At 38.8% G+C, this 23,087-nt stretch overlaps 1 protein-coding gene across 2 annotated transcripts in view; it reads right to left on the reverse strand.

The window, feature by feature from the left end:
* Window positions 1–3,158: 3,158 nt before the first annotated feature.
* The window catches only part of LOC127410635 (tripartite motif-containing protein 66-like), a 28,079-nt gene continuing 8,150 nt past the window's right edge, over window positions 3,159–23,087 (reverse strand). The window contains exons 8-18 of one of the 2 annotated variants that reach the window (XM_051645880.1): window positions 22,859–22,976; window positions 21,660–22,330; window positions 18,445–18,645; window positions 9,980–10,088; window positions 8,875–8,956; window positions 8,610–8,784; window positions 7,046–7,746; window positions 6,838–6,958; window positions 6,547–6,621; window positions 6,230–6,382; window positions 3,159–5,194 (exon numbers count right to left, since the gene is read on the reverse strand). In XM_051645880.1, coding sequence (XP_051501840.1) covers window positions 4,955–5,194; window positions 6,230–6,382; window positions 6,547–6,621; window positions 6,838–6,958; window positions 7,046–7,746; window positions 8,610–8,784; window positions 8,875–8,956; window positions 9,980–10,088; window positions 18,445–18,645; window positions 21,660–22,330; window positions 22,859–22,976 — 2,646 coding nt within the window. In that variant the 3' untranslated portion in view covers window positions 3,159–4,954. Of the gene's footprint in view, window positions 5,195–6,229; window positions 6,383–6,546; window positions 6,622–6,837; window positions 6,959–7,045; window positions 7,747–8,609; window positions 8,785–8,874; window positions 8,957–9,979; window positions 10,092–18,444; window positions 18,646–21,659; window positions 22,331–22,858; window positions 22,977–23,087 lie in introns of both variants that reach the window. The other variant, XM_051645792.1, reaches the window with a different exon arrangement.

The following is a 23,087-nucleotide window of genomic DNA, read 5'->3' on the forward strand; positions in this document are numbered from 1 at the left end:
ACTGGCCAACTTGGGAAATGGGGCAGCAAGGAACCGTGCCTTGTCGGCCTCTCCCATCTTGACCAGGTTGAGCCAAAGGTGGCGCTCCTGGAACAACAAGGTGGACATCGCCTGCTCGAGAGACCGCGCCGTGACCTTCGTCGCCCGGAGAGTGAGGTCAATTGCCGAGCGCAGCTCCTGCATCAATCCCAGGGCAGAACTACCCTCATGCAGTTCCTTTAGCGCCTTGGCTTGGTGGACTTGCAGGAGAGCCATGGTGTGCAGGGCGGAGGCGTCATGTCCAGTGGCACCGTAGGCCTTGGCCGTCAGAGATGACGTAAACATACAGGCCTTGGATGGGAGCTTTGGGCGCCCGCGCCAGGTGGCGGCGATCTGCGGGCATAGGTGCACTGCGAGCACCTTATCCACTGGGGGGATTGCCGAATAGCCCTTGGCTGCCCCACCATCGAGGGTAGTGAGGGCGGGGAAGCTGAAAGATCGGGACCGGGCAATAAAAAGTGCCTCCCACGACCTTGTCAGCTCTTCATGCACTTCCGGGAAGAAAGGAACGGGGGCGGGGCGTGGCGTGGCTGTGAACAGCGCCATGAGCCCAGGAACCAATCATCTATAATCATCAATAACGAGCACAACTAGGAATAACACACAAACGGAAAGGCATCTTTAAAAAGACGCGTCTTTAAAAAGACGTTCCGTGTGTGCTGCTCTTTTAGAGAAATATACTCTTTTAGAGAAATATACTCTTTTATTTCTGCGCCCAGGGGCATTCTCTGCAGTGCATCAGTGCAGAGGGGGGAAAAGCCACTGAAATGCGCCGTCAGATCCAGCAGATGTGAATGAACAGTCGTGGGAATTCAGCTCAGTGAGCATGACCGTTCGGCTCCGAAGAGAAAATCTGAATGAGTGGTTGCAAATAATTTTATTATAGATATAAAATTTTATCAAAGACCAGAGGTGTCTCGGGCTCCCAAGAGTGACCCCTAGTGTCACTACATCGACACAACTTCAAGTGAGTGACAAATAGGGGACTGTAGTAACTGCATTTCTAGGTAGCTGAGTGATCTGTTGATTGCAATTTACACAAACAGATATAATTCAGACAAAGTCAAAAGTCAAATTTGAAATTATTTAAAAAAATTAATTACAGTTTTTCTTTTATGTGCGTGTATTTCATAAAATCAAAGCAAGCAGCTACAGATATTTTTGGAAAGGTGGTTACTTGCATGATGAATTTGCAATAAAATGAGCTGAATTTAAAAACAATCAATAATTACTGCTTCTGGCAGGAAATTGGCGACAACACATTATAATGCCTAGGATTTTATTCACAATAAAATATGATTGTGAATTGTGTTTAAAAATAAGTAATTAAATAATAATAGTATTTATAACCCCAGTGAGCAAGCCGAAGGCGACTGTGGCAAGGAACACAAAACTCCATATGATGTTGGTTAATGGAGAAAAATAACCTTGGGAGAAACCAGGCTCACTCTGGGGGCCAGTTCCCCTCTGGCTAACATCATGAATATAATGTCAATATTACTTATGTATAGTGCAAGTCATGGTTTAAATTTATTAAACTAAGTAAGTGTTAAGGGTCAGTGTTTAAAACAAAGATTTTGTATGAACTGTAAGCTTAATGACTAATGTCTGCAGAAGTTCACATAGATGCAATTGTCCTTGTTAGTTGGCTGATGAAGTGTTTTGTTGGCAAATAATTGATAGTCTATGTATTCCAGAGTGTAGTCCATCATTAGACCGAGGTGATGCAGGCAGATCAGTTAGGTGCATCGCAGTTCAACCTGGCCAGTAATTTTGGTGAGGTCTATCATAAGTCCAAGGTTCAGGCAATGGCATATGAAGTATCCCATGTCTTATGGTTGGAGTTGGCATCAGTTCATCCTCTGAAGTCCATCGTAATTGACTGAAGTGATGTTTGGCTGGCACCGGCTGCTATTAGTCATCATCACACAGCAACACATAGCAGTGGAGTCCAACACGAAGCAGGAATGGAGCTGGATCCAGCCGGTTCTCGTGACCTCAGGATAGGAGTCCCGAGGTTGAAATAAAATAATATTAGCATAGATGCCATTCAGTTTATTGCAGAGTTATAGATCATGATCATTGTTTCTGGTTCCGGCAGACCAAACTAAAGCAGCCTAATTGTGAGTTGAAGGATAAATTAGGTGTATGCCTGGCTAAATAGATGAGTCTTTAGTCTAGACTTAAACTGAGTGAGTGTGTCTGCATCTCGAACAGTGTTAGGGAGACTATTCCATAGTTTAGGAGTCAAATATGAAAAGGATCTACCTCCTTTTGTGGATTTTGATATTCTAGGAAATATTAACAGGCCAGAATTTTGCGATCGTAATAAACGTGATGGAATATAGTGTGGTAGAAGGTCACTTAAGTACTGCGGGGCTAGACCATACAAAGCTTTGTACGTAGTTAACAGAATTTTAAAATTAATACGAAATTTATCAGGTAGCCAATGTAACGATGATAAAATGGGGCTAATATGTTCATATTTCTTGGTTCTTGTCAGCACTCTGGCTGCTGCATTTTGAACCAATTGAAGTTTGTTTATTGATCTTACTGGACATCCTCCCAGTAATGCATAATAATAATCTAGTCTTGAGGCCATGAACGCATGAATTAGTTTTTCGGCATCAGCAACAGAGAGCATGTGTCGTAATTTAGCAATATTTCATTGGTGGAAGAATGCTGTTCTACAAACATTGGTAATTTGAATTTCAAAGGACAGATTAGTATCAAATATAACACCTAAGTTCTTCGCTGTTGAAGATGATGTAACAGTACATCCATCGAGACTCAAATTATATATTAGTTGCTTATTTTTAGAGGTTTTTGGTCCAATAATTAATACCTCTGTTTTTTGGGAATTGAGTACAAGGAAATTTCTGGCCATCCAAGCTTTTATTTCATTGATACACTCTGCTAATTTGGAGAAATGTGAAATCTCATCAGGTTTTGAAGAAATATAAAGTTGGGTATCGTCGGCATAACAGTGGAAACTAATTCCACGATTCCTGATAATATCTCCCATATTATAGTATTTACAGAAGTATATACAAGGAGAAAAGCAGAGGCCCTAAAACTGATCCCTGTGGCACTCCATACTTTACTTTTATTTGGTTTGACAATTCCTCATTTACATAGAATTTTTTGTTATTTCATCAAGTTATTCTAGGCTTTGGGGTTTACTGAGTGTATGAGATAGATCTGGAAGATTATTAGTGAAGCTATCTTTAGTGGTCGAGAGAAGAGTTCTACCTGAATGATAACGTGGTGTAGACTGAGTAACATTGCTGATCGCATCTTACAAGAGATGAGGTAATGATCCGAGATGTCATCGCTCTGCAGCAGAATTTCTATATTATCAACATCAACTTCATATGACAGAATAAAATTTAGTGTATGATTATGGTGATGAGTTGGTCCTGTTACATTTTGTCTGAATCCAAGAGAGTTGAGAATATCGATAAATGCTAATCCCAATGTGTCATTTTCATTATCTATGTGAATGTTGAAGTCACCAACAATTAAAGCTCTATCTACAGTAACTACAAGAGCTGATATTCACCAAGGAAATCAGAATAAGGCCCGGGTGATCTATATACTGTAGCAAGGGTAAAAGATGACTCTATGTGTTGTAGTTTATGTGACCTGTGTGATGTCTCAAGGCAGCTAGCAGATGTTTGGATTAACCAGTTTTTCTGCTTCCTGACCTGGGCCCCAGTTAGTCAAATACTATCATTATTAAGAATATGAGCCAAATTACTAGAGAGGAGAGCGGCACCTTCCCTGGATGGATGGAGTCCGTCTCTCTTTAGCAGGTCAGGTCTACCCCAAAAACTCTTCCAATTGTCTATAAATCCTATGCTATTCTCCGGACACCACTCAGACATCCAGCCATTCAGTGACACTAATCTACTATAAACCTCGTCACCATGACGAGCAGGGAGGGGGCCAGAACATATTACAGTATTACATTATTACATATTAAAGCATATTAGTAAAAATAAATATAATATTGTTTGTTGTGTACCAGAAAACAACAAGGTTTGGATCCCATATTTACACCAATATATTTTAGACTAAATACAATCTAGCTAAAGATAGTACATAGCATAAGAAGAGGACTTAACATATTCTGCACAGCAAATTCAGCAATTAAGGCCAATTTTACAGAAGTCAGAAGGCAAATTTATATCAAACTTGTTTGTGAATCACATGGAGGAACATACTGGGCTAAAAAGTATTATAGCCATTACATATGTGAAAAGATTGGACATTTCTATATCATTAGTCAAAGAAAATTTAACAGCTCAATCTAAAACATTATGGTAATGTGTTAACAGCCTAATATTACACCATTTATTTTCAAGGAGGGGGTTTTAGTCACATCTCCCTGCCACTAAAATGTCCAATATGAACTAATATGTTGCAGTACTCCCTCTACAGGTCAATAACATTATCACAGTTAAACTGCAGCTGGAATAAGTACCAGTGCCTCAGTTCATAGGAAATTTGGGTAAAAAAAGAAACAGATATCTAAAACAAATATATTATAATACATAATATACCAATTAACATTGCCTATCTATATTTACTAAGTAGCAGCTGCCAGCAACCAGTTAGCTATCAAACAAAATGTACAATTTAAGCAATAGAATACATACATACATACTAGTGCAAGATCATAGGTAAAGTCTGGAGACATAGGCTTAATGTCAACACCTATCCACAGCTATAGATAACAGCATACAAATGAATCAGGTCTGGTTATTATGTGAAGTCCTCAGAAAAAAAAAAAGCATACACTGTATTTCAACATGAATCTTTAAAAAAAAAAAAAAACACACAAAAAAAACTCGGAGCTCAGAGTGGATCAAATTGCCTTTAATGTCTCTGTACTTGTATATAAGAGGCACAACTAATAGTGATTTCTCCTCCAGTTGAGGGAGTGCCTCCTCTTCCTCTTCCTGTGGCTCTGCTCCTTTCTCTCTGGCCAGGGGAATCCAATCATGACAGCTCTCTCCAACTCCTCATAATCCTCACTTTCTGAGTCCTCTTCCTCCTGGTCAGGGTAGCTCAGATCTGGGAACACCTCCCTCAGCTTGGAAGTGAAGAACGACTGCAGACTGTGGCCTGCCTGAGCCACCTCTGAGTCCGACTGGTGAAAGAACCGACATAATCAGCATCTAGCTGCCGTCTTCACTTGTAAGATCTTAAGACAACCATATATCTTTTACTATACATATTTAATAGGATTTACTTGATATGAATATATTCCAACTGATATATGAGCTCCTCCTGCAAGCCAATAATGTTCAAAATATGATAAATTATTCTGACCTGGTGCATTCTGCCCTTCAAAGGCAACATGCAGTAAATGTAAGCGCAGCGTAGTTCTACCGGGAAGACTAGCAGCTGTACATCACAGCTAGGTAACTCATAGTCAATCACATGTAAGCCAATGCCTTATAAGTCTGCTCACAATCTATCACATTGCGTTTCAGTGTGCTAACACGGCAACCTCCACCACCCCACCATCACAAGTTGAGTCCTGTCCTGCACGGGGGTAGGGTCCTCGCCCCTGCCTCCTATCTCCGACAGGATATGACGGTTCCGAGTACAATTCTTCGGACCGTCAGACGGGGCTTACGCCAAAGAGAGACATTACATTTCTATTTTATATTCACCAAATAAATGTCATCTTAAATTTCACTCAAGTCTGCGAGTCTTCCTGATTGAACTGCACTTTTGTCAAAATTAAGTTATGACTGAAAGTGGGTCACTTAGAACATTATCTGTCATGATCTGGTTTGGCTAAACTATGCTAAGATTTAGAGGAAATTGTGTGAGACTATTTACTATGATAATCCACAGACAGACAGACAGATAGATAGATAAATAGATAGATAGATAGATAGATAGATAGATAGATAGATAGGTATTAGAGTATGATATGTAGCATGTATTATACAGTGCAAATGTGCAATGAACATAAAAGGGTGTAGTTGTTTTTTTAGCTTGCCAGTAATCTAAATTTAAATTAAATCTTAGATAAATTAAACAGGATATTAAAAAAACGAATGCATAATCATGGCATCAGCACACGTTTTGAATGTGAATCAGTTGTGAAATTTAATATTCACCACTAATTACTAGGATGAGGTAAACTAACAAGATAATGTATTTCACTCACGTAGTTGAACTTGGCACAGTTTTTGAACATAAGCAGGAAATCAGCCACAAACTCATGAGGGGACTGGTAGTGTGTGTGATAGTTTCTGATGAGCCTGTTCCGAATGACAGACAAGTCCATGGGTTTCTTGATGATCTGATAATAGTGACGGGCCTATAAAGAGATAGATATAAACAAACTTCAACTTTTGTGTCCCATTCCAAGTTCAATGTTCAAAAGAAAGTTATATACTGCAGGTGTTGAATAAGATGAGGATGAATAAATTATGACAGAATTAAATTTTTGGGTGAACTATCCCTTTAAAACGTTGAAATTACCAGAGGGCTGACGGGCTCATGGAATGGAGCACTGAGAATGTTGCTGAGGATCAGCAGGGTCAACTTCTCACATTTCTGTACACAAACAAACAAGTCATTCCATTAAATATCATTCTTACATCTGTTCCCCAATTGTTAATAGCAGATATTTCACTTTTTTTATTAGACAGTTTATCTGTCAATCTCTTGAAGGATGCACTTGTTTATTTTTAGATTTGGACTCCCAGATCTCTGAGGTCAGAGAATTAATCAGAGCTGGACCAGATGACACGCAGCATCCCCTTCACTTACCCTCTGGTCACATGCCGACAGTCCATATGGCACTGTGCCTGTGGACATCTGGGCATTCTCACAGTCATATTCAACCTCAGGCTGCTCCACATCCCTGCACAAGGTGCAAATCCAGTCACCTCTGTGGAAGTCCATGATATTAAAGGTTAGTTTCAGCACTAAGTAAATACACAGGCGAATATGTGAAGAGGGAGGGAGAATGGCTTACGTGGGGAAGCTATGGAGGGGAGGTACATGGCAAGACAGGTGAAAGACCTTGGGGCAATGGTCACAGCACAGCAAGTCTCCTCCAATGAGACAGACTGCACAGAAGTCCTCATTCTCGATCTCAGGTCTTTCCTCTGTGGGCTGGTGCTCAGCAGAAGGCTCTGATACTGTCTCAGAGCTGTTGTCAGGAGGGAGCGCTGGCTGCTTCGCCTCCCATTCAGATTCTGGTTCAAGATTCAGAGTCACTTCAGCTGTGGAATCTGGATCTGATTCAAATTCCTGTTCAGAAGGCAAGAGCACAGATCCTAGAGGCTGCTCTGAAGCCACATCTGATTCTGATTCGATCTGCAGTTCAGATTCAGCACTTGGATCTGATACCGGCTGGAGCCCTGATTCCACATCCGCATTTGAGCCCAGATCATCCACTTTTGTGAATAAATCAGAACCTGGCACTGATCTGGGTTCAGATGGGCAATCATGTTCAGAGCGTATTTCTTCTGTGTCAGGTTGTAAGAGAGGATCTGGATCGCTGGAAATGGCTAGTACCGTGGACTCTTGATGTATGTTGCATACTTCTTGCACAGGAGGCTGAGAAACCTCAAGGGAGCCAGGTGATCCACTGCTTTTCAGGTGTTCTAATGATGGCTGCTCTATAGGCGGCACACTGTCTCCTGTTTGAACTGACTCCTCACTTAATGTTCCCTTAAAAAACATACAATTATTAAGAACTGTTACTTATAAAGGCTTAAGAGAGAAACATCTCATTTCTGCACCACCAGCATCACCAAATAGAATTGCAAAAATATACCCATCCCATTGGTTATGCAAATGTTGGTGTGTCGGGTTGGTCAGCATTGTTGGGTAAATTATTCAAAAAAGTGATCAACTACAAATGACTAATTACAGTACTTCTCTAAAAAATTATAAACAGACTACGTTACCGATTACAACATCAATTCATAACATTACTAATTACTGTCATTTTAAGTTACATTCTAAAACACTTTTAACAGAAAATTCTTTGTTTTTTAACTCAATAATCAATAAAAAAAAACGTCTAGATTTCCTTGTTTATTGTCATATGCAAGTATTACACCCGCCACCACATGTCTCTCCCTCACAATGACTTGTTAGGGGGCGCAAATGAACATTATTCATGTTTTAAATGTGTTGTACCTAACATTAATGTGCTGATATGAAATTAATTAATTTAATTGAAAGTTAGTAACTATAATCTGATTACGAGAATTTAATTCGTATTAATTTAATTAATTAGTCATTAGATTACAGTGACTGATTACTTTGTATCAGAATACACCCGACACTGCTGGTCAGGATTTTCAAAGAAACAGAGCAATGTTAAAAGCGCCGCAGAGCCAGTGTTTACACTTTTTCTGGGAAATAGATCTTACTTCCAGTTGTCTCTGAATTTTAATCTGGGACAGAAGAAAGTATTCTAACAGAAAAAGACACACTTTACCTTTAAAGATGAGCATTCGATCAATAGATAATTGAGCCTTGAACATATCAGTAATCTTGAAAGTCTGCCAGCATACAAATGATACCTGAGAGGTTGCTTCTCTCTCTAACACCCTTAAGACAGTTCTTTCAGGCTTCATACGAGTCTCAGAGGTGAGATCTGTGCTCTGATGACTCTGTGGTGGATGCCGTGAAACCAGGATTTTGAGTCGCTCAAGACACACAACTGGAACCTTAGAACCATCAGCGGCTTCTTTGTCACTACAGAAAACAAATAAGTATTTCACAGTTTCTAAGATACATTTGTAATGTTACTTCTATATTAATAGTATGTGAATAAAACCATTTTACCTGGTGTCCACATCAACTCTTGATGGTCTCTTCTTTCTTGTATTCTGTTTTCTGTTTTCATAGGCATATGCATAAACATTATCTAAAAATAGGAAAATGTGATTTAGATTAATCAGTCAACCCACATGCTGAACAAGACAGAGGTTGGTAACACTTTAAAATAAAGTGGTATTCATTAACATTAGTTAACTACATTTCAGTCAGGACCACTCTGTTTGATTGGAATTTATTTGTCCAAGCTCTTGACAATAGTGTTTGGCAGAAAGGCTCCATACTGAGGGGTTCAGCTTCCATGCTGAACACATTGTATACCTTGCTGAGGCTCGAACCCCCCCAATGAAGCCTATAACAATTAACCAAATAATTTACAAGCAAATTGACAACTGATTTATGACAGATCCAATATATGGTAGTAATTCAGTACAAATAGTGATACAGTACAATGGTTGAGTTCAGAAAAGGAACCGGGAAGACGATGATAACAATCTATGGTGCTAAAAGATGATGTCATCTCCATATGGACAGAAGATGCATGCAGAAAGGCTCAGACTGGCTTGAGCATGACGGGGAGCTGGGGATGGGGATGGGGGTGGGGGTGGGGGTGGGTGAGTGAACGTCTGTGCGACAGACTACAGCAGGTGTGTGTTCTGAATGGTGAGTTTGTATGTACTGCCTAATTGGTAGGAGGTGGAGTTCATAGATCAGCTAAGTGTCAGCTGATGAGCCGGCTGGCACTCCGTGGTCTGCCTGAACTACACTTAAGCTCCATTTCAGTCACTAAAGCTCAATTAGTTAATATGAACTAAGAAAGAACAATACTTTTACAGTATTTATTAATCTTGGTTAATGTTCATTTCAACATATACTAGTACATTGTTTTACGATTTGTACACATTAACAATAGTTGATGCATTATGAACTAACATGACTAACAATGAACAAATTCATTGTTATAAATCAACATTAATCAAGATTAATAAATTCTGTTAAAAAATATTGTTCGTTATTAGGTCATGATACCTAATGCATTACTATTATTAATAAATAGAATCTTATTGTAAAGTGTTACCCAAAATGTATTTAAAAAAAATATTGGCCTCTGTACCCGGCTCAGATTTGTAGGTGGCCAGAGAAGACACATTATGACTGCTTGTACACTGCGGTACTGGGCTGATCTCAGAAGCATCCTCTGTCTCTCTGAGCCGTGGACAGACCTGCTGATATAAGAACCAAACAATAAAGTCAAGGTTATGAAATATAACAGTGCCACATTGGTGACAGGTTTGTAATGCTGATTGAATCAGTGAATATAAATGAGTGAATAGTCAACTGAATATCGACTGAATGCAATCAGTTATGTGGGCTGCTGCATCTAATTTTTTCTCGAAACAAAAAGAGATTAAGGGATCTGTTTCTAAGACAACAGTTACAGTATCTCTTTTGATGTTTATCACTTGGTTTATCCTTAAAAGGCAAGTAATACAGCAGAGTGCACTAGAACAAAGGTGTTTTGAGGCTCAATGTTTGAAATGGATCTAAAAGGAATCAGAATGAGAACAACCTCAAGGGAACATCATTTTATAAATTATTATTAATATTAATATAGTGAGCAATATTTTTTCTGAAGACAATGTAAAAGGTGCTTACCAAACTTATTGCCAATACATGCTTTTCAAAGTGTCGTGCGTGCCTCCCCAGGGGGGTGCTAGAGCATGTCAGCGGAGGCGCGGCGAGTGGTAAAGATTTTTATTAAATAATATTATATATATATATATGTGTGTGTGTGTGTGTGTGTGTGTGTGTGTGTAAATGTATTGAGTTTATTATATTATAATATATATAATATATATTTATTATATTATATTATATTATATTAAAAAAATTATTTAAACAGTTCTGAATTATTATTTTTTTAATCAAGAATATTTGTGAAGATACTTGATATTTGTCAAGCCTGCCAATAAAGCAGATGTGACGTATTAGCCTGCAATTACAATGGAGAGGTTTCTGAGACCACCAAATTCAAATTCTTCAGTTTCAGGGGTCAAACCCAAAAGAAGACGATACGATGAGCAGTATTTAAGTTTAGGATTTACAGTTGAAACCAGAAGATTACATACACCTTAGCCAAATACATTTAAACTCAGTTTTTCACAATTCCTGACTGTAACAGTGTTCAATGGAAAGGAGGAGGCGGGAACCGGAGGAAGCATCAAAGTAATGTTTTTAATAAACTTAAACACAAAGACACACAAATGTAAGCGCATACAGGGCAACTGCCTGTGGCTCTCCCTCTCTCGAACTGCCTCATCTCATTGCACTTATCCCTCTCCTCGGCTGATTAGCCCGATTGGGGGCCGGGGGTGCGTAGTCATGGCCCGGCCCTGCCCTCCTCCTTGTCACACTGACATTTAATTGTAGAAAACATTCCTCGTCTTAGGTCAGTTAGGATCACTACTTTATTTTAAGAATGTGAAATGTCAGAATAATAGCAGAGAGGATGATTTATTTCAGCTTTTATTACTTTCATCACATTCCCAGTGGGTTTACATACACTTTGTTAGTATTTGGTAGCTTTGCCTTTAAGTTGTTTAACTATGGGTCAAACATTTTGGGTAGCCTTCCACAAGCTTCTCACAATAAGTTGCTGTACTTTTGGCCCATTCCTCCAGACAGAACTGAGTCAGGTTTGTAGGCCTCTTTGCTCGCACACGCTTTTTCAGTTCTGCCCATAAATTGTCTATCGGATTGAGGTCAGGGCTTTGTGATGGCCACTCCAGTACCTTTGACTTGGTGTCCTTAAGCCATTTCGCCACAACTTTGGAGGTATGCTTGGGATCATTGTCCATTTGGAAGACCCATTTGCGACCAAGCTTTAACTTGATGGCTGATGTCTTGAGATGTTGCTTCAATATATCCACAAAATTTTCCTTCCTCATGATGCCATCTATTTTGTGAAGTTCACCAGTCCCTCCTGCAGCAAAGCACCCCAACAACATGATACTGCCACCCCCTTACTTCACGGTTGGGATGGTGTTCTTCGGCTTGCAAACCTCACCCTTTTTCTTCCAAACATAACAATGGTCATTTTGGCCAAACAGTTCAATTTTTTTTTCATCAAACCAGAGGACATTTCTCCAAAAAGTACGATCTTTGTCCCCATGTGCACTATGGCAGTTTTGGAGCAGTGGCTTCTTCCTTGCTGAGCAGCCTTTCAGGTTGTGTCGATATAGGACTCGTTTACTGTGGATATAGATACTTGTCTACCTGTTACCTCCAGCATCTTCACAAGGTCCTTTGCTGTTGTTCTGGGATTGATTTGCACTTTTTGCACCAAACTACATTCATCTCTAGGAGACAGAATGCGTGGTCCCATGGTGTTTATACTTGCATACTATTGTTTGTACAGATGAATGTGGTACCTTCAGGCATTTGGAATTGCTCCCAAAGATGAACCAGACTTGTGGAGGTCCACAATTTTTTGGCTGATTTCTTTTGATTTTTCCATGATGTCAAGCAATAAAGCACTGAGTTTGAAGGTAGGCCTTAAAGAGCACCTATTATGGTTTTTAAACGTGCCTAATTTTGTTTTAAAGGTCTCATACAATAGATTTACATTCATCCAAGATCAAAAAACACTTTAATTTGCTCATAATTTAAATTGCAGCATTACCTTTTTTTCCCAGTGTCAAAAACGACTCGTTCAATGATCCGTTCTAAAGGATTCATTCTAAACTCCTCCTTTCAGAGAGCCTACTCTGCTCTGATTGGTCCGATGTCCCAGTCTGTTGTGACTGGTCTACCGCTTAGTGTAGTGTTTGAGGGCGGGTCAAAGCTGTTGGCGAGCAGCCAATGAAGACCAGAGGCGGGTTTTTTGTTACCAAATTACGTAGGTTAGTACAGGAAGTAAGTTTGGAATTACTAACGACTCGTTTCAGGTGTTCAGAATCGGTTCTTTTTTTTTGGGAGTCAATAACTCCATTTGTCGTACACTTTGATTTTTTAAACTTTGCAGACTTTTTTACATTCACAAACAGCTATATAACACACTACATGAAAGGTAATATTTGAAAAACCATAATAGGTGCTTTTTAAAATACATTCACAGGTATACCTCCAATTGACTCCAATTAGCCTATCAAAAGCTAACTGGCTAATTGCCTAAAGACTTGACATCATTTTCTGGAATTTTCCAAGCTGCTTAAAGACACAGTTAACTTTGTGTATGTAAACTTTTGACCCACTGGAATAGTGATATAGACAATCAAAAGTGAAACAATCTGTCTGCAAACAATTGTTGGAAAAATTATTCGTGTCATGCACAAAGTAGATGTCCTAAACAATTTGCCAAAACTATAGTTTGCTAATATGAAATCTGTGGAGTGGTTAAAAAATGAGTTTTTAATGACTTCAACCTAAGTGTATGTAAACTTCTGACTTCAACTGTACATGGACAGGATCAGTTGATGCACCACGACCTTTATGTGTCATTTGTCAGGAGATTTTAGCTAATGACAGTATGCGACCTGCTAAACTCCGCAGACACCTTTTGACACCAAGCACGCTGAGGTAGCGGGAAAACCTCCTGAGTTTTTCCAAAGAAAACTTCAAGCCTTTCTAGGTCAGAAAAAAGTTGTCGGAGAATTTGTCAAATTAAATGTAAAGACCACTGAAGCTTCATATCACGCTCCGCTGCGTATATTTGTTTGCATACAGCAATAATAAAATATATAATTAAATAAATGTCTATAGACAACAAAATGCTGTCATCCTTCATTTAGACAACATGTATTGAAGGCTATTCCTATTTTATATGATATAAACAACATAACAATAATTACACAGCATTCTTGCCCAATATTAATATACTGTATGTTATGGTCTGAGAAAGACATGCAATGGTGGTGAAAGGCAAATGTCAAGAAAATGTTTTTGATAATTGAAAGCTATGTTTTTGATTTAGGTTTATTTCACTGTTTAATTAAGCTTAATTTTACTGTCCCCAAAAGGCAAAAAGCAGTAGTATTTTGTCAATTTTAAGTTATTATAAAAAAATTAAATAATGGGTCTCTATCTGTCTTGTAAAAGGCGGTGTTGGCTCAACAATTCTCAGATTCAGGAAAAACGAGGACTGTTTTATAATCCAGTGAAAATACTTCAGTGTTGGTTTATCATTACTGTCAAACGTATTTGTGCATTTGAGTTGCATTGAAAACTACACAAATGAGTAGCATCCACATATCATATTTGACAACATCATGAACTATGCATACAGAAAGTCTGTATTTCACTGTGTTTCTGTCATTTCATTAAACCTTAAATTACACAACTGAATATAATATAACAACTGAAACAGTACACTACAGCAACTTAAACAACTTGGGTTATCACATTATCCAGCAAAACAAACTAGGCTGTTAATGGCGTGCATGATGGCATTTAACTTAACCAAGATCTGCTTAATAAATGACCAATCCTCAATAAAACAATGAATTTATAAGTATAACAGTGTGTAGCTAAAACTGTCAATGATGTTATGGGTAAACAAATAACCATTCATACAAAAGAGATATTAAGAAATTTTGTCAACACTTTCCATAAGTAAGCTGCGTATGTTTTTGCTAGCGTTAAACAAGTCCTCAATTAAAGCTGTTACGCCAGTCATTTGACAATCCTCAATGATTTTACAAAAACAAAATAACTGAAGTTAACCAAAGACGACACTGCAGAAGCATGGTTTTATTTAAAACACGCTCAGTTTTACCTTTTTGCTAGCGCTTTCAGCAAATATAACATTGGTGCTTTTTTATGAAAGAGGAAGAAACTACTTTCCCTCAAGCATGTGAGTGATTGGCTGTTCCAACGACAAGGCCCTCCAACTTCCGGTTATTTTGGCAGGAACTTCTGGCTGCTATTGACTGCTGCCAGCGGCCGATTTTTCTCTGAAACCTTACTGTCATTTTTTGCACTCCTGATCGACGAATCCACTGATGTGGCCAGCTGCACACAGCTGTTAACATATGTGAGGTACGTGAAAAACATGGACATTCAAGAAGAGTTTCTATTCAGTAGTCCTTTGCTCACCCACCCACACACACGTTGGTGCGGCTATTCTTTGGAGGACTCTCCATAGACATAATTATTTTTTATACTGTATGAACTATAGATTCTATCCCCTAACCCTAACCCTACCCCCAAACCTAACCCTCACAAAAAACTTTCTGCATTTTAAATTTTCAAAAAAACATTGTTTAGTATGTTTTTTAAGTGATTTGAATTATGGTGACACTAGAAATGTCCTCATAAACCACATTTATAGCATAATACCCTTGTAATTACCAGTTTGTAACCTAAAAAAAATTTCCTCGTAAGCCAGCCACCCACCCACCCACACCCGCCCACACACACACACACACCCACAGCCACACACACACACACACACACACACACACACACACACACACTCCTTCTCTCTGTTACAGATCTTCTGACTGGTTTGACTGAGATGGACCATAATTGGAATTTCAAATTATGTTCTTTTTTTTTTTTGGGCATTGCAATACGGTTGCTAAGGTATTCCTAAAAATGTTTAACACATTGCTATGAAATTGTTAGGGTGGTCTGGGTGGTTGCTTGGGAGTTTCTATGTGGTTGCTAGGGTGTTCTGGGTGGTTGCTAGGGCATTGCTAGGTGGTTGCTAGGGTTTTCTGAGGTTTCCGGTTTATGTCTAAAAAGCCAACACACTAGCCTCTATGATATTATGGTCTCTATATATGGCTCAGGTCCCTCCTTCAATTTAAGTCTATAGGATTTTTTTCACCTGTTTTAGCATCCAACAGTTGAAACTCGGATCGCTTAGAAAAGTAATAGCACACCTCTTCTCAACAAGCTGCACAATTTAAGGCATCATTCATGTCTGTAGCACAAATGCTGTTGGATGAATTTAAGTTTAATATATAGGGTCCAGTTGCAAAAAAAAAAAAAAAACTTTAAGAAAACCCTTATTAATTGCAACCCTTATAATTGTAATGCTATTTTCACTAAGGGCTTTCTTAACTACTTAACCCTTCAGTTTTGTGAGAAAAAATTCCTAACAACTTCTGTTTAGGTCAAAACAGGCCCGATAGAGTAAAGTAGATATGCACCTCCCTATTGATAATAAACATGAACATTGATATAGACTTGTTTTTCACACTGAATACAAGCTTTTATAGTAGCATTTCATCTGGAAAGAGTGCCACGTATACTGTATGTCTGTAACATATATATACTATATGTATAGAAAATCCTTCATTTTGAAAAAACAAACAAACTGATAATTGGAATACTTACACATTGTATTTGCTGTGTTCCTCATTGGCTACCACCCCTTGTGTTCCCGGGTCAAAATGGTTGACCCATTTAAATGGTTTATGAAACTCTAAATAAATATTGTATTAGATCGTTTTTCTACTTGATTTCTAGTAACAAGAATAGGTTTTGTACCTCTTTTTGGAATTTATTGACAACAGGCCTAAATTACCTGAGCAAATGCAACTAAATTTTTGCAATAAAACGTTTTTTATGGATATTTTTACTATATTAAATACCACACAATTTTCTGTCCTGTTTATCACACTACTTTGTTTTAATATTTAATCAGAAATAAAAAAATTTAACTCCTTTTTTTTATTATTTATTTATTTATTTATTTTAATAAAAAATGGCAGAAAGTCACACTTGTGATGTTCCCGGTCAAAGATGACCAGCCCATTAAAATGTACATAAATCTCTCATTTTGAATATATTTTCACTAGATATTGCATTAGATCTTTTTGTTAACTTTATTTCTAGTAATTAGAACAGGTTTTGTACTTCTTTTTAGAATTTATTGATAGCAGGCTTTAATGACCTGAACTTTTTTCTAGTTAAAATAGCATTATTTATCAAAAATGTGATCCAGTGCCTCATTTACAGTGAACCGTTTTGCCAATGTGCTGCCACAAAGAGAATGGTGAGCAAAGTCATAAGAAGCTTTATATGCCTGAGCCAAGGGAAAACCTCTGTATATTAGTAAACATTGTTCTTACTCTTTGTGAGAATGTGAAAGTTCACAAAACACATTGTTATAATATTTTTACTTTGTTCCTTTGTTCCTGTAGGGTCAAGAATAGTTCAGAAGTTGCCTGGGATATCAAAGGGTGTGTGTGTGTGTGTGTGTGAGTGTGTGTGTGTGTGTGTGTTTTGGTGGTTTAAGAGGAAATTTTTTTAGGTTATATACTAGTAGTTACGAAGGTATTATGCTATAAAGGTGGTTTATGAGGACATCCCTAGTGTCCCCATAATTCAAACAACTTAAAAAACATACTAAACAATGTTTTTTGAAAATGTAAAAATGCAGAAAGTTTTTTGTGAGGGTTAGGTTTAGGGGTAGGGTTAGGGTTAGGGGATAGAATCTATAGTTCATACAGTATAAAAATCATTATGTCTATGGAGAGTCCTCATAATGATAGCTGCACCAACATGTGTGTGTGTGTGTGTGAGAGAGAGAGTGTGTGTGTGTGTGTGTGAATGTAAATAATTGAATGTAAAAGCCCAAAACACATTGTCATCATATTTTTTCCCATATTCCTTTGTTCCTATGGAGTCAAGGAAGGTTCAGTAGTTGCCTGGGATGTCAAAGTATCAAAGGGTGTGTGTTTATGTTCGAAGACTGCATGGGTGTGTGTATGAATGTATGCACATTTCTGAGGACTGTGTGTGTGTGCAAGTACTGTACACATGCACATATGTGCATATCAGATGGTTGGACAGGCTCCTGAACACTAATTTTTTCTTCTTCTTCTTTTTTTTTTCTTTTTTTTTTGGTAGACCAACCAATTTATTTCCAATGGCCTGTCATTTTTGACTGGGAACACAACTGGTGTAACAATGTGAAATAAAACCAATAACATGTAAGAAAAATGGTCCAAATTTTATTTGTGTTTTCAGATACCATATGTGAACAAAGTCAAGGAATTTTATTCCAAATGGATTAAGTAAAATTTGGGAATGGTCTCTTTTGACTTGGGTCAGTAAGCAACAATCTAGAAACCATTTAGAAATGCGCTAGCAACCACCTAGCAACAACCTAGCAATGCCCTAGTAACCACCCAAAGCACCCTGACATTGCATAAATATAAACAAGTATCATAAAAATGTAATAAATTTTTTTACTTATTCATTTATTCATTGTTGTGGAAAATCCAAAAGCAATTTTTACCAAATACAGGTGTAAGATTCGTTTTCACTGTTTGTAACTCTAAAACGGGTAAAAAATGAACAAAACATGACAGCAGGGTTAACTAAGGTGTTTCTTTAACTGGCTGCTAAGGATTAATCAATAGTGATGATATCAATATAATACCATCACTACTAATTATTTTCAGTATTTAGTGTTCTTACCCTGTATTGACAATAACCATGACCAGAAAACCTTTCTAGAAATGTTTGACAAATATCAGTCATTTGAGGACAATCTGTAACCATCTGATTAGATCTCCATTACATGTCCTTATCTTCCACTCCACATACTGCATATAAAAAGTTTACCTGCGGCATTGCGCATCCCTGGTCCCCAGCCTCTGTTGCCTGGCTGTGAGCAGCCCTCTTCAGCCTGTATTTAGAGGTCCTCCTACGAGCTCCTCCGGGTCCTGCTGGGACATCCTGAGACCTGGTCCTTCTCTTTGAATGGCTCTGAATATCAGCTTCCTGGCCTTGAGCCACTGCATGCATATCCAATGCTGAGGATCTCTTTGGGAGAGAACCAAAAAGTGAATATGACAGCATATAAACCACGTTGGAACCATAGCAACAGTGACAACAGAAGACATGGTGGAACAACAACCTTGAGTGTGGCAATGCGCTGGAGCTAGTTTGACACCATTTGGAGAAAACAGAGGACAATAACAAGCCCACATCTATCCCACAGTGAGAGAAAACGAGACAACTGCCACAAATCAGAACACTAAAATAATTCTCCTGATAATATATGACTTAGTTACAGTACCAATTATCCTATGTAAATCCCACATCTGGGGCACAGAAGGCTTCTTTGAATAAGCAGCATTAACACATCGGAGATTAGACATGCTCTCCTCCATGGCCCTCTTCTTCTCTTGTCATAATTTCACTAATGCGAGAAGTTTCTCGAAAAGCCCAAGCGACTGCATCCTTCACTAACACGACAAATGTCAGAGTTGGAGGCAGTAGCCCATGTGCTCCACATAGCCCCTCCTCCCTCTGTCTTTTACCTCTCTCTCTCTCTCTGTTTTTTTCCCACCTCACTACCTCTCCTTTTCTCTCATAATTACCTCCGGATTAAAAACACACACCTGATAGAAGCCTAGGAGGAGAGGATGGAATGAATCAAGCTGTGGAGAGAGTGTGTGTGGTGGGGGGGGGGGGGGGGGGGGTTTCAGAGAGAAGTAGGGAGACTTTTGAGGTGATCGTGTGGGCTCTACAGCAAGACAAAGAGAAATCCAACAGCCAGCTCCTCAATTCCCTTAACTTCTCATTAATACCAGGTTAAGTAAATATGTGGTTGCACCCAAGTGCTTTTCCCCTCCCTTTAATTATGTCACAATCATGTGCTAAAGATGATACACAAAAAAAGATATTACACTAATTTGCCTCTTGAGTACCAAATCTTACAGGGAAGCTGATTTTGATTGGTGTTTGTCCTAGGAAATGTATCGAAATACTGACATCAAGAGATCTAATTATAAGTTCTATTACCTAATTTTAAGTTTTCTTCCAATTTTACAGCTTGAGGACTGGGAGCGGTTGCTGAGCAGAGTGCGTGTGTATATGCATGTGTGCTTGTGCTTATATGTGGATGATGGTGTGTGTGTGTGTATGTGTATTATTGTGTGGTCTTAATTGTTTCTGAGTTAACACCACAGTTGTCCTCACTTATGTCTCACCATCTGCTTGCAGAGGTGCTGTCAGCCACTGTCAAGATAAAAAAAATTACACCAGTATAAACAGAAATGCTGCCTAGAATGATTCAATTTCCTCTTTCTGAATTATTATTGAGAGTGGTGGGAACCTATTGTGATGCAGAGTTGACCGCTGCCACCCTGTCCTTCCACTCTAAATATGCACAAAAGCACAACCAGAAGATGAGCAGCACAATACTTTGCAAACCTAAATTTCATACAAATAAAAAGAAAATTGGCAGTTGACATGAAATGCAATAGTGACAACAGTATCCTGCAGCGTGACATGCTATACTTCATCTAAAACTATTTTAATGCAATATTAAAGGAATATTCCAGGTTCGATATAAGTCAACAGCATTTGTGGCATAATGTTGATTACCACAAAAAAAATTATTTAAACTCGTCCCTCCTTTTATTTAAATATATATACACTGTATATCTAGGTTACAGTGAGGCACTTACAATGGAAGTGAATGGGGCCAATCTGTAAACGTTAAAATACTCACTATTTCAAAAGCGTAGCCGCAAGACGTAAACAATATACGTGTTAAGATGATTTTAGTGTGATACAATCTCTTACAAATCTTTTCTGTGTAAAGTTATAGCCAATTTTGCAACTTTGCTGCAATGACATAACACCATAAACCATCTAATCCCGCAAAACAACGATTTACAGTTCAAATAACACACAAGTTTTAACAGAAGAATTAATGTAATTGCTTTAATGATAAGATTCATATTTCTGCCTTTAAACCTTCCAAAAATTGGTCCCATTCACTTCCAAGTGCCTCACTGTAACCTTGATTTTTGCTTTTTTTAAAGAAAATGAGGGACAATTCGAAATAAAAAATTTTTGGTAGTCATTATGCTGTCGATTGAACTCAACTTTTATTAGACCCAGAATATTCCTTTAATGGAAAGACAACATGGAATATCTGTACTTTTAACATTTTCATTTGTCGCACTATTGAAGTGAACTGCAAAAAAGCTTCAAGGTGATTGTGACGAGGAGGAAGGCGTGGCCGAGCCGTGAGGAGGCATGCCCGACCATGAATTGTTCTGATCAGCTGGGAGGGGGATAAAGACGAGCTGGAAGCGCCAATTAGAGAGAGAGAGAGACATGCAGCCGCTGTGGGTGTGTGTCTGTGTGTTTAAGTTGATTTAAGTTAATTAATGTCATAAAAGTTTCTCAGCCAGTTCCCGTCTCCTCCTTGCCCATCCTTACCCATTACAGTGATTATAAATGGTGTAAAACGTCAAAGATATGACCTATTACAATACCTAAATATAAAGTACATTCATAAATTTTAATCTAAAATACTAAAATGCCCATTGGCTAATTTTATTTGTAACTGCCCAACTGAAAATCAATACCTGCTCCATCACTTTGACCCAGAAACACATTTAGAGTTTTATACACTATAGTAAGAAGGAAATTCCAGGACTTACAATGATATTACTATTGTTTTCACTCCAAACTGTTGTCAAGATAACCTTATTTAAATGTAGGCTTATTTATTGATTTAAATGTTTTCCTTTTTACTTTAGTGCATAAAAGTTAAAATGTGTCTCTGGGACAAAGTGACTCAAAATGATGAAGCAGAACAAATATGGTAAGGACCCCACACACCCTCCTTTATGTCTCAGCACATTGGCAGTAATGCTTGATGGTCTGTATATCTGCTAGGACTTGTGGTGTAAACCAGTTAACAGTGCGTCAGAGATAATCAACCTTTTCAAGTACTGAGGAAAGCCAGGCCTGAGGATTGTGGTCAGTTTTGAGAGCAAAGGCATTGCTTTGCAAAATACATTAGCGAAACTCACCCTGCTATCAACTGTATGAGCAATGATAGGCTGCAGTTCAACCATGAGCTGGTTGCTGGTGTCTGTGGTCAGCTGCACTTGAGCCTGATTCTGTGGCTGATCTCTGTCTGGAGAATGCTCTATTCCTGTTTCTGCCTCGGGTGAAGATGTTTGCCCTCTCCCACGGTGGGGCTGGCTTGATTCGATTTTTCTCCAATCCACAGCAGTCTGGTTGGGATTAGCAGGGAGTGGCTCAAGCAATGGGTGGTTGTTGGATCCTGCAGGCTGTCGAGGCAGAGTAGTGCTGGGTCCATGGTGGACAAAGTCAGACCCCGGGTGAGAGGTTGACTGCTGTGTAGGCTGAGCTCCTGTTGGGTGTAAGGGGACAGAAGCATCAGCCTCCCAGAAGCTGTGGCGGGATGGAGGGGAGCTTCGGCTGGCAGCCTGAGGACACTGGATGGGGTATTTGTCTAGGTGTACTGAGTACTTGTCCAAAGGGACGGACTGGGTAGGTCTGCAGTGAAGACAGCAGAGCTGGGGCTGGCAGAAAGTCTGGTAGGTGCAGCCAGGTTCCCGCACCGCATGGCACAGAGGAGGCATGGCTATGCAAGGGACAGGCTGGGGTCGCAGGATACTGGGGTGACCGACAACCTCAGAGTACAAACGACTTCCACCCTCAACAACCAGCTGACCTACAGCATGGAGAAATCATTAGAGTGTGTGCTTAAATGACAGAGTGCTTTATACAGTAGCTAACTAACCACCAAGTGTTAGAGTTGGGGTACCCAAGTCCAGACTTGAGAGTCAAGGTTGGACTATATTCATAAAAGGATAGTTGCACCCATGATATTGACACATTGTTTTTCTTAGTTGTGAAGGTTAAAATAAGCTTAAAATATTGATGTAATGGCTTGGTGTTGAGTTTACACTTTTCCTAGATTCACAGGTTCTTTAAGAGATTCACTTTCCGGTCTTGACTTTAACTTGGCCATTATGGACTCTGACTTGACTCAAACTTGATTGGTTAAAGACCAATGCCCAGTTGCAAGAAACACCATAAGTAAAGAAAATCCTTAGTTATTATTGTATGTTTATTGTCACTAAGGTTTTTCTTAACTTAAGGGGTTTCTTGCAACCGTCAGATGGTCTTTACTCAAAATCAACTAAGGTGGACTTGAAGCCAACACTACTAAGTGTCATTGTCCAATAGTTCTGTTTACCTAAAGTGGACATCTGCTTGGTCCAGAAGCTGGCATCCCAGTTAAACTTGATTTTCAAAGGGGCCCAGGACTCTGAGAGCATCAGTGGCTCTAGTAATTGCTGCATCTGAAGAGCAATCTGAAAAATGAATTATAGATCAAACCTCATGAATACACAGGCACTTGGTTATAAATATTGCATGCAATTATAGCAGTGATACTGAAACTGTTTCTGCACGGTCTCTATTTA

This window comes from Myxocyprinus asiaticus, chromosome 1 (genome assembly GCF_019703515.2).
Source record: "Myxocyprinus asiaticus isolate MX2 ecotype Aquarium Trade chromosome 1, UBuf_Myxa_2, whole genome shotgun sequence".
NCBI lineage: Eukaryota > Metazoa > Chordata > Actinopteri > Cypriniformes > Catostomidae > Myxocyprinus > Myxocyprinus asiaticus.